This window comes from Oncorhynchus kisutch, linkage group LG16, assembly GCF_002021735.2.
Source record: "Oncorhynchus kisutch isolate 150728-3 linkage group LG16, Okis_V2, whole genome shotgun sequence".
Lineage (NCBI taxonomy): Eukaryota > Metazoa > Chordata > Actinopteri > Salmoniformes > Salmonidae > Oncorhynchus > Oncorhynchus kisutch.
The window spans coordinates 14,613,696-14,625,605 of NC_034189.2; the positions used below are offsets into that span (position 1 = coordinate 14,613,696).

At 45.1% G+C, this 11,910-nt stretch overlaps 1 protein-coding gene across 4 annotated transcripts; it reads left to right on the forward strand.

The window, feature by feature from the left end:
- Positions 1 to 77: 77 nt before the first annotated feature.
- LOC109906335 (TOX high mobility group box family member 4-A) lies at positions 78 to 11,691 on the forward strand. 4 transcript variants are annotated; one of them, XM_020503990.2, is made up of 9 exons: positions 78 to 229; positions 2,038 to 2,106; positions 2,422 to 2,715; positions 2,903 to 3,163; positions 5,069 to 5,389; positions 6,850 to 6,930; positions 7,252 to 7,899; positions 8,007 to 8,161; positions 8,337 to 11,691. In XM_020503990.2, the coding sequence occupies exons 1-9, from the start codon at positions 224 to 226 to the stop codon at positions 8,392 to 8,394; spliced, it is 1,893 nt and encodes a 630-aa protein (XP_020359579.1). In that variant the 5' UTR covers positions 78 to 223; the 3' UTR covers positions 8,395 to 11,691. The 4 variants fall into 4 exon arrangements, with proteins under 4 accessions (XP_020359579.1, XP_031648836.1, XP_020359576.1 ...); XM_031792976.1 differs by having other exon boundaries at positions 88 to 229; positions 5,072 to 5,389; XM_020503987.2 differs by lacking the exon at positions 78 to 229 and adding an exon at positions 1,008 to 1,685.
- Positions 11,692 to 11,910: the final 219 nt, after the last annotated feature.

Sequence of the window (11,910 nt, forward strand, 5' to 3'; positions counted from 1 at the left end):
AATTGTAGTAAAAAAAAAAAAATACACACTTAACTTGACTCATTTGCATATTTGAAATTTGAGCCCGCGCTACGTCAACGTGCTCACGTCGCTCCGTGGAAATGATGTCACTTCCTCATGTTATCCCGGAAGCCGGTGCCATGTTGTGATTTTTGACGAAAAACTAAAAAATCATCACGGGCGAAGTTCAGAAAAGTGGGACAGAGCACATTTCGGGGTGAGAATGGAGGTAAGAACGAGAGTAGAAAGTTTTCAGTGGGGAATCACTTGTGTGGTCGGCATATCCAACCCTGTACAGGTTGGATCGTACAAGTGTCAACAATATTTGGTTTTCAAACACACAATGAATACACGCTCAGAAAGCCTGACATCATTCAGACCTAGCAAGCTAACTAGCTATTAGCCAACTCTTTCCTAGTTTGTCAGCATTGAGTAGAGAGCTTTAACCTCTGTTTTCTAAAAGTCCCTGAAGATTGAGATTAACTAACTACTTTATATGATCTTTGTGAGAAAGCTTGCTATAGTAAACAGCAAGAAGGTGACAACAGGAAAATCATTTCCTCTGCCACTCTATTCGAGATGTCTCTCAAATTAACGCGTGGCAATTGCTGTTTTTCTATGTTATTCTTGACAGTAGGATTTTCCAAAGATGTGAACGACAGTTAGTAGTGGTTGTTGTAACATTTATTTTAGGTTTTGTCCAGAGAATAAACGGTTAAAGCCTTTAATTTGGCGTGGTCTTTACTAGGCCATTGGGATAAACCATTTGAGAAAAGTGGGAGGGAGTGAAAGTCCATGTTGGATATCAGATGTTTATTTAATTCAATAATATATTGGTTTGTTTGTCATAATTGAGCCATATGTGCATTTTTTAAAAGTACATCGATTGTTACATGATGACAAACCGCTTTGAAATAAACTGTTTGTAAGCAAAATTCCGATATCCCAGACACCCTCCATTCCCACACTGACACCCGCCCCCAAGATTATGGCGATTCAATTCCAAATCCACAATTCTGGTTCCATTGATCAGCCTTGCTCGAACGCAGAGCAGCGGTGAGAAAGAACCGGACGAGCTAAATTCTTAAATGCATCAAGACAAGTCAAACTACGGTCATTTGCGGGATTCCATATATCGTATAATATTAGCCTTATGCTAGCTTGTGAGGTTAAGATAGTTTGAGTTTGTTCTAGTGGAGTAATTTAGGTGTATAAATATCGCTAGCACAGGATTCGGTACCACCGCCTTGCGTCAGCATAGTAGGATAGCCACGCTAGCTAGTAACTAGACGGGTTATTTTTGGTATGAGTGACCCGAGCTCTGGCGTGCACTGAGAGAATTATTTCGCCATATGCATAGCAAACGTCCGCTTCGTTTTATACCTTGAAGTCGCTATGAATCCTACATATTTCATGACAGAAATCTGAAGTCTGGGCTGTAGCCATTTTTGATTTATTCTTCATTGTTTGTACATTTCGTGATACTAAAACAGTCAGTGAGTGGTACAGTAGTTTTCGTTTATAGATTTGTTCCGCACTTCATCCAATTGCATTGATTGAATGTCATTACGAAGCGCCCTTAGAAAATGGACCTGAATTTTTACTCTGATCTAATGGATGGGACTGGGCAACACGGAGATCCAGAATTCCTGGACCCGGGGTCTTTCAATGGATTTGACAATAAGGTGACCGACAACAAGAGCTGTGTGTGTGTGTGTGTGTCTGCGCGCGTGCGCGAGCTCTATGGCGACATCTATGACCCCCACAGACACTCAGAAGTCGTATAACTGCATATTAGGGCTTGGTTGAATATGTGGTAGCTACAACACACGTGTAATGTATTGGCTGATATGGCGAGGTGAGCTGTGGTCATTGGGATGTTTACTATGTGAAAAGTATGCCTAGCTGTGTGTGTGGTTGTTGTAAGGTTTGATGAGGTGTTGTTGATGCTATGCACTTTATAAACATGATGATGATGCTGCTCATTTTTATGTGGTGATGATGGTTTGACTCATGTGTGTGTGCTCTGTGTTTCAGTTCCCTGGAGGCAGTGACAACTTCCTGACCATCAGCGGGGCAAGCCATCCGTTCCTCTCCTCCTCTGAGGTAGCTACTCAAACCTTCCACTTCACTCTCTTTTCGAAACATGCTTTCCCTCTCTTTTTCCTCTCCCCTATCCTGTTTCTCTATCTACAAATCCTCAAACAATCTTCAGTTATTCACACACCACTAACATACAGTATAGCAGGTGAGGACGTCTCATACTTGACATCGTTTCATACTTACAATGATATACTTCTCCCCGCCCTCTTTCCTCTCTACTGTCTCCTCTCCACCCCTTTCTTCCTTACCATCTCCCCCCATCCCTTACCCTCTTCACCCCCTTCTCATTCCTCTCCATTCTATCCCTCCCCTCAACAGACATTCCACACCCCCAGCCTGGGCGATGAGGAGTTTGAGATCCCCCCCATCTCCCTGGATCCTGACCAGGCCCTCACTGTGTCTGATGTAGTGGCCCACTTCGGAGAGCTCTCGGACGGGGAGCGCGGTGGCCTGTCCACCCCCGGGAATGCGGTGGTGGGGGGAGACGACCCGTCCTTCGCCATGACCTTTGTCAACCCACATTCGGGGTCACAGGGGCTGGAACACCATCTTAGTCTGGGGGTCATCAGTCAACCTGGTGGAGGGGCCATGCTGGGGTCTGCTCTGGGGATGGTGAGAACCATAGAGATACATTTCAATGAATAAATATTATCTGACCAATATGGCCGTCCTGTAGTCTCGTTGCCCAGAATGCCAATCACCATTCTAGTGTTTTATTTAATTCTGTGAGGACTACAATATTTTATTTAGCTCGTAATACTCAGCCCTTGTCTGTCTATGAACCCCACCTCTTTTCCAGGATCTGGGACACCCCATTGGTTCCCAGTTCAGCAGCTCCTCCCCAATGACCATAGACGTCCCGCTGAATGACATGGGCCACGGCCTGTTGGGCCACAATCAGCTGACCACCATGGACCAATCAGAGTTCAGCGCACAGCTGGGGCTCAGCCTGGGGGGCGGGGCCATCCTGGCGTGCTCGCAGTCGCCTGACCAACCACTATCGGCCGCTGCTTCACCCGTTGGTTCACTACAGGATGATGACATGGACGACTTCAGACGGGTCAGTCCTATTGGTCAATCTTTCTGTCATGTCTGTCTATTAGTGGATTAGTCTCTGTCGGTCTTGTTTATTCGTCTTTCTGTTGTAATGCAATTCTCAATGTTGTGTTTACAGTGCATTTAGAAAGTATTCAGACCCCTTGACTTTTTCCACATTGTTACATTACAGCCTTATTCTAAAATGTATCAAATCATTTTTCCCCCTCAATCTGCACACACTATCCCATAATGACATTTCAGCAAAAGCAGGTTTTTAGAAATTTAGCAAAAGTATTCAAAATAAAAAAGATATTACGTTACCGTAAGTATTCAGACCCTTTACTCAGGACTTTGTTGAAGCACCTTTGGCAGCGACGACAGCCTCAAGTCTTCTTGGGTATGACTCTACAAGCTTGGCACACCTGTATTTGGGGAGTTTCTTCCATTATTCTCTGCAAGCTCTGTCAGGTTGGATTTGGATCGTCGCTGCACAGCTATTTTCAGGTCTCTCCAGAGATGTTTGATCGAGTTCATGTCCGGGCTCTGGCTGGGTCACTCGAGGACATTCAGAGACTTGTCCTGAAGCCACTCCTGCATTGTCTTGGCTGTGTGCTTAGGGTCATTGTGCTGTTGGAATGTGAACCTTTGCCCCAGTCTGAGGTCCTAAGCAGGTTTTCATCAAGGAACTTTCTGTACTTTTCTCCGTTCATCTTTCCCTTGATCCTGAATAGTCTCCCTGTCGCTGAAAAACATATTGACAGCATGATGCTGCCACCACCATGCTTCGCTGTAGGGATGGTGCTGGGTTTCCTCCAGACATGATGCTGCCACCACCATGCTTCGCTGTAGGGATGGTGCCGGGTTTCCTCCATACATGATGCTGCCACCACCATGCTTCGCTGTAGGGATGGTGCCGGGTTTCCTCCAGGCGTGATGCTTGGCATTCAGGCTAAAACGTTCAATCTTAGTTTCATCAGACCAGACAATCTTGTTTCTCATGGTCAGAGTCCTTCAAGTGCCTTTTGGCAAACTCGAAGCGGGCTGTCATGTGCCTTTGACTGAGGAGTGGTTTCTATCTGGCCACTCTACTGTAAAGGCCTGATTGGTGGAGTGCTGCAGAGATGGTTGTCCTTCTGGAAGGTTCTCCCATCTCCACAGAGGAGGTCTGGAGCTCTGTCAGAGTGACCATCAGGTTCTTGGTCACCTCCCTAACCAAGGCCCTTCTCCCTCGGTTGCTCAGTTTAGCCGGGCGGCCAGCTGTAATAAGTCTTGGTGGTTCCATACTTCTTCCATTTAAGAATGATGGAGGCCACTGTGTTCTTGGGGACCTTCAGTACTACAGAAATGTTGGTACCCTTGCCAAGTTCTGTGCCTCGTCACAATCCTGTCTTGGAGCTCTACAGACAATTCCTTCGACCTCATGGCTTGGTTTTGGCTCTGACATGCACTGTCAACTGTGGGACCTTTTTATATAGACAGGTGTGTGCCTTTTCTAAATCATGTCCAATCAATTGAATTTACGACAGGTGGACTCCAATCAAGTTGTAGAACCCTCTCAAGGATGATCAAGGGAAACAGGATGCACCTGAGCTCAATTCCAAGTCTCATAGAAAAAGGATCTGAATACTTATGTAAATAAGGTATTTCTGTTTTTTTATTTCTAATAAATTTGCAAACATTTCTAAAAACCTGTTTTCGCTTTGTCATTATGGGGTACTGTGTGTATATTGATGAGGACATTATTTATTGAATCCATTTTAGAACATGGCTGTAACGTAACAAAATGTGGAAAGTGGGAGGGTTCTGAATACTTTTCTGAATGTACTCTATATTCAAGTACTTTGATCAATGTATGGGAAACTGTTTTTGTGTTTTCTCTCTGTATTTCTCGTCTCTCTCCCCATCTCTCTCGCCTATTCTAATTCAGCAGAGTGTGTTGGTGGAGTCCCCTGTCTCTCTCGGTGTCATCTCCCTCGATCCCTCTCTCTCCGATTCCCCCATACCTTCCTCCGCTCCGTCCTTCAGCACCCCTCCTACCCTCGTCCGGAGAGGGGGAGCGGTCGGAGGAGGGAAGAAAGGGAAGAGGAGGAAAGACCCCAGCGAGCCCCAGAAGCCAGTGTCGGCCTACGCTCTGTTCTTCAGGGACACTCAGGCAGCCATTAAGGGACAGAACCCTAACGCCACCTTCGGAGAGGTGTCCAAGATAGTGGCCTCCATGTGGGAAAGTTTGGGGGAGGAGCAGAAACAGGTACACATTCACGTGCAAACGAACACCCGCATGCAGACAGTCAAACGCACATGTTCACATTCACTATACAAGAACATATGTAGATATGAATAATGTATACTGAACAAAAATATAAACGCATCATGTAAAGTGTCGGTTTCATGAGCTGAAATAAAAGATCCCAGAAGTGTTCCATATGGACAAAAAGCTTATTTCTCTAAAGTTTTGTGCACAAAGTTGTTTACGCCCGTTAGTGAGCATTTCTATGCTATAATCCATACACCTGACAGGTGTGGCATATCAAGAAGCTGATTAAACGGCATGATCATTACACAGGTGCACCTTGTGCTGTGGACAATAAAAGGCCAGTCTAACATGTGCAGTTTTGTCACACAACACAATGCCAATGATGTCTGAAGTTTTGAGGGAGTGTGCAATTGGCAAGCTGACTGCAGGAATGTCCACCATATCTGTTGCAAGAGAATGTAATGTTATTTTCTCTACTATGTGCCGACTCCAAAGTGATTTTAGAGAATTTGGCAGTACGTCCAACCGGCCTCACAACCGCACACAACTTGTAACCATGCCAGCCCAGGACCTCCACATCCAGCTTCTTCACCTGCACAAACTGTCAGACCCACTCAGGGAAGCTAATCTGCGTGCTTGTCGTCCTCACGACAAAGCCTATTCCCCCTCAGAAGACTGAAAAGATTTGGCATGGGTCCTCAGATCCTCAAAAGGTTCTACAGCTGCTCCACTGGTTGCATCACTGCCTGGTATGGCAACTGCTCGGCCTCTGACCGCAAGGCAGTACAGACGGTAGTGCGTACGGCCCAGTACATCGCTGGGGCCAAGCTTCCTGCCACCCAGGACCTCTATACCAGGCGGTGTCAGAGGAAGGCCTTAAAAATTGACTCCAGCCACCCTAGTTATAGACTGTTCTCTCTTCTACCGCACGGCAAGCGGTACCTGAGCGCCAAGTCTAGGTCCAAAAGGCTTAACAGCTTCTAACCCCAAGCCATAAGACTCCTTCCTGAACATCTAATCAAATGGCTACCCAGACTATTTGCATTGTCCCCCCATCCCCTTTTTTTCCTGTTGCTACTCTGTTTATTATCTATGCATAGTCACTTTAACTTTACCTACATGTACATATTACCTTGACTAACCTGTGCCCCCCGCACACTGTATATAGCCTCGGTATTGTTATTTTTAGTTTTATGATTATTTAAGAGAATTTAATCATCTATTTTTACTTAACTTATTTTTCTTAAACTGCATTGTTGTTAAGGGCTTGTAAGCATTTCACTGTAAGGTCTACACCTGTTGTATTCGGGGTATTAGTATTTATAGTTTTTCAATTGACTTTCTGAACAGTTAAAATCTTCAAAATTGTTGCATGTTGCGTTTTATTTTTGTTCAGTGTACTATCATCGGGTTCACACGTTCTCTCATGATATCCCTGTATGTATTCTTCTCAGGTGTACAAGAGGAAGACTGAGGCAGCTAAGACAGGGGATCTCAAGGCTCTGGCAGCCTACAGAGATAATCAACTTCCTGAGGTGAGACAAGACTAGTGTTCCTAGAGAATGATATTCAGTTGTACTGTGTGTGTGCTTAGATTTATTACGATGGCCAGTCTTTGTCAACGGGATGCAGGTAGCCTAGCGGTTTAGAGCATTGGGCCAGTAAACGTTGGATCAAATCCCGAGCCATCTAGGTGAAAAAACTGTTGATGTACCGTTGAGCAAGGCACTTAACCCTAATTGCTCCTTTAAGTCGCTCTGGATAAAAGCATCTGTTAAATGAATAAAGTGTCATGTGTAAACTAAATGTACCTCTACCCCTCTAACTTCAAACTCCTTTCTCCTCCTTTCTCCCAGCCAACTATAGAGCTTCTGGACACTGCTCTGTCACCTCCCTCTCCTCCTTCCCCCGCCCTTCTCCCCACCCCCGTCGCCCCCCATCCCCGCTCCACTCGTTCCTCCACCCCCCACCTGGCCCCCGAGGAGAACACCATTACCAACATCTGCACCTCCAACATCATCCTAACAGGTGGAGATCTCCCTCAAGTCACCACCCGTTCCCGTACAGGGGCGCACAAACCGCCCGGCCCGGCCCCCAGCCCCCCCACCGTCACCAAAATCATCATCAAGCAACAGAAGTCTCCCTCAGGGGTGACGGTGGTGTCCAGTAGTACGGTATTGTCGTCCCGTCAACCACCGCCACTCCAACAGATGCAGAACACCCCTCCTCCCCCCCGTCTCCAGCAGATGGTACATGCCCAGGCCCCCCCGCCTCTGCAGGCCAAACCAAGAGGCGGGGGTGCCGGTGGTGCCACAGCACCACCCCCCCTGCAGATCAAGATGGTCCATCCCTCAGATTTGGACTCTCCGATTATCGTGACTGCTGCAGGGGGGTTAGCTGCGTCGGGTGGGTTCAATCCGAACTCGGGGAAGGTGGTACAGTCCTCTGCCATAGTAATGGCCTGTTCAACGGAGGCTGAGGACGGGGCTGAAGGAGAGGAAGGGGTAAGATGCTTCCTAGATATGGTGATGTCATAATATATGCTTGGTAACATGCCTGTTAATTCTATAAATCTGATATTTGCCACTCAACCCCCCCTCCCCCATCTTAGATGCAGGTAGAGTTGAATGTGTCTTCAGGGCCAGTTGTGACCCAGGCCTCCAGCCCTAACCTGTGTGTCAGAGCCGGCTGCACCAACCCAGCTGTCGAGAACAAGGACTGGGACAGGGAGTACTGCAGCAACGAGTGTGTGGCCACACACTGCAGGTATGGACGGATGTATACGTACACACACACACACACACTGACATTACCACGTGAAACGCTTGGGAGTCAAGATCGATCATGTTCTTCCCAAAGAATGGAAAATGTCGATAAACAAATTTTCTGCTCCCAATTGTGATTTTAAAAATTGGTGTTGATCTATTGACGATCTCTATAGGGATGTCTTCATGGCCTGGTGTGCGATCCGAGGGCAGAAGTCCACCTCCGTCACGTAAGGAATGGACAGAAGAGAGGAGTGAGAGAAGATTATCATGATATAGACATGATAGAGGGAGGACTAGGAAGGAGAAGAGGAGTGTGGACTGAACAATGGACATGGTGGAGGAAGGAAAGAAAGGAGAATAGATTTGGCTTTTATTCACAGCAGACTTTGTCCTCTTAAGAAGAATCAAGTGGAAGACCAATACTCCTGTGATGTTAAATTATGAAGTTTAAATAATGAGAGTATTTTATATGAAATGTTTTTAATCATTTTAAGATGTTGGTGAAAAGTAATATAACGCTGCAGGGTACTATTGGGATGTCTTGCATTTCATAGCTTGGATGTTAGAGTTGGATAAAGGGTAAGATCAGGAGTTTCTTTTTCCTGATCACGTGACACAAGGAAAAACTTAGCCACGATGACCATATTCTTCTTGGCTAGGTCACGTGATCAGGAGAAACTCCTGTCCCTATCCATCAGCCAATGAGAAGGCATGTTTATTTCACGTGTGCGTCCTCTCGTCCGACTTCCGTTGAAACGGAGATCACGGTATCAATGTTGTCCATGTTATCAATGTTGCCTGCGACATAAAATCAGTCTCACCCTCAGCCCTAGTGGGAAATTCCCTTCAGTCTAATCGTTTAGACCGTCGGTTTCCCAAGCAGACCTGGTTTCAGATCCCACTGTGACATACAAACCTCTGGGCTGCGTTCAGGAGTGTGAAAAATTCTGAACGTTGCTGATAGACAGGCCATGTATAGAATTGACATGATTCCTTTCTCTAGAACATGACAGAGAAGCATGTCTGTTTACATGTTGTATTTCTATCAGAACGGTTGTTCCACACTGAACATGACTGCCATTGAATGGGAAGGTTTCATGTATGCATATTACGAACATTCAGGATTACAGTTTGTTTTTTAAAAACCATCATGTTGGTGAAATAAAACTGTAGGAAAAATATATTTGAAAGAAAATACATAGTCATTTAAGTAACGCACAAAACAACACTAAACCAGCTTTTATTTTGACACTACATGACCAAAAGCATGTGGACACCTGCTCGTCGAACATCTCATTCCAAAATCATGTGCATTAATATGGAGGTCGTCCTCCCCCCTTTGCTGCTAATGTGGGAACATGGCTGCGGGGACTTGCTTCTATTCAGCCACAAGCGCATTAATGAGGTCGAGCGCTGATGTTCGGCGTTTAGGCCTGGCTTGCAGTTGTCGTTCAAATTCATCCCAAATGTGTTTGTTGGGGTTGAGGTCAGGGCTCTGTGCAGGCCAGTCATGTTCTTACATACCAATCTCAACAAACCATTTCTGTATGGACCTCGCTTTGTGCACGGGGGTCTTGTCATTCTGAAACAGGAAAGGGCCTTCCCTAAACTGTTGCCACAAAGTTGGAAGCACAGAATCTTCTAGAACGTCACTGTATGCTGTAGTGTTAAGATTTTCCTTCACTGGAACTAAGGGGCCTAGCCCGAATCATGAAAAACAGCCCCAGACCATTATTCCTCCTCCACCAAACTTTACAGTTGGCACTGCATTCGGCCAGGTAGTGTTCTCCTGGCATCCGCCAAACCCAGATTCATCTGTCGGACTGCCAGGTGAAGCATGATTCATCATTCCAGAGAGTGTTTCCACTGCTCCAGAGTGCAATGGTGGCAAGATTTCCACCACTCCATTCAACGCTTGCCATTGCGCTTGGTAATCTTAGGGTTGTGTGCGGCTGCTTGGCCTTGGAAGCCCATTTCATGAAGCTCCCGACAAACAGTAATGTGCTGACGTTGCTTCCAGTGGCTGTTTGGGACTCGGTAGTGAGTGTTGCAAACGAGGACATATGATTTTTACACGTTACATGCTTCAGCACTCTGGGGTCCCGTTCTGTGAGCTTGTGTGGCCTACCACTTCGCGGCTGAGTCGTTGTTGCTCCTATACGTTTCCACTTCACGATAACAGCACTTACAGTTGACTGGGGCAGCTCTAGCAGGGCAGAAATTTGACTTACTGACTTGTTGGAAAGGTGGCATCCTATGACGGTGCCATGTTGAAAGTCACTGAGCTCTTCAGTAAGGCCATTCTACTGCCAATGTTTTTTGTTTGTTTTTTTAACCTTTATTTAACTAGGCAAGTCAGTTAAGAACAAATTCTTATTTTCAATGACGGCCTAGGAACAGTGGGTTAACTGCCAGTTCAGGGGCAGAACGACAGATTTGTACCTTGTCAGCTCGGGGATTTGAACTTGCAACCTTTCGGTTACTAGTCCAAACTCTAACCACAAGGCTACCCTGCCTAGAGATTGCATGGCTGTCAGCATTGGGTGTGGCTGAAATAGCCAAACCCAGTAATTGTAAAGTGGTGTCCACATACTTTTGTAGGTATATATGTTGTGTTTCTGGCGAGGAAAGGGAGAATATATATTTTTTAAATGTTTTAGTGTCTCGGAGTAGGAATGCTGATTTAGGATCAGGTCCCCCCCCATATGTGATCGTGTGAATTTGGATCTAAAAGGCTGAACTAATCCTAGATCAGCACTTTTACTCAGATGCTTTATGAAGACGGCAAATAAAGGAGTATTTTAACCATTGAAATGTAATTACGAGAAAGGACATCCCCATTCACTAGTGTAACAATAAAGGGATTTCTCATTTAATATCAATTCTATTCAATAGTAATTATATTGATATGGTTTTACCACGTGCATCCATAGATTTACTTGGCATTGCATTAGTAAAAAGGGAAATTAAGGGTTGTGAATTATCACTTACTAGTTGTCATCACTACATTATGCATGTGGAACAAAAATGACATTAACATGTATAAAAAAAGGAAATGAATGAAAAGTTTTTTTTTGTAGATAATTTTAACTAATGATCATAAATGTTTTATGGAAAAAATTATGCTTTATGTATCATTAGGTAAGATTTGTGTGTGCTTTGGTTTATATCCCTAAAAGGTAAATAAGGGGGGGAAATGGGGTAAAGTTGCAGAAAATTAAATGAACTAATCCAGTTAATGATTTTTTTTAAATCACTTTTTGCAAGAGCCATCCCTGCACATCCCATTTCAGCGGCAAGGAGAAGAGGTTTCTGCAGTGATGTCAAATACTTGTTTTAAATATACGTTTGTTTCCAGCGTGACGTGTCAGCAATTTCGAATTCTGGAGGTGGCGGGAAAATATGCAGTGGCGGGAAAAAAGCGCATGGTCACAGCCACGATCCGACGGAGGCGGGTTTTCAGATGTACCTTGGGAGGCGCTGTCGAGCGATGTAAAACAAATAAATGATACACTATGTGTAACAACACACGAGTACTGTCTTTGGTAACAATATGCATGACATTCCCCAAATAGAACCCGCCCCATCAAACGATTTTATGCACTGATATAAAAATAAACATATACGTTCAATAAAGATAGAAATCAAGGCATATGGGTCAAGAGAAAAACATAAGCAAACCACGTGTGGCATATAAATGAGTCCACCAGCATTTTATAAACACATGGCGCTATTTTATCAAAATAA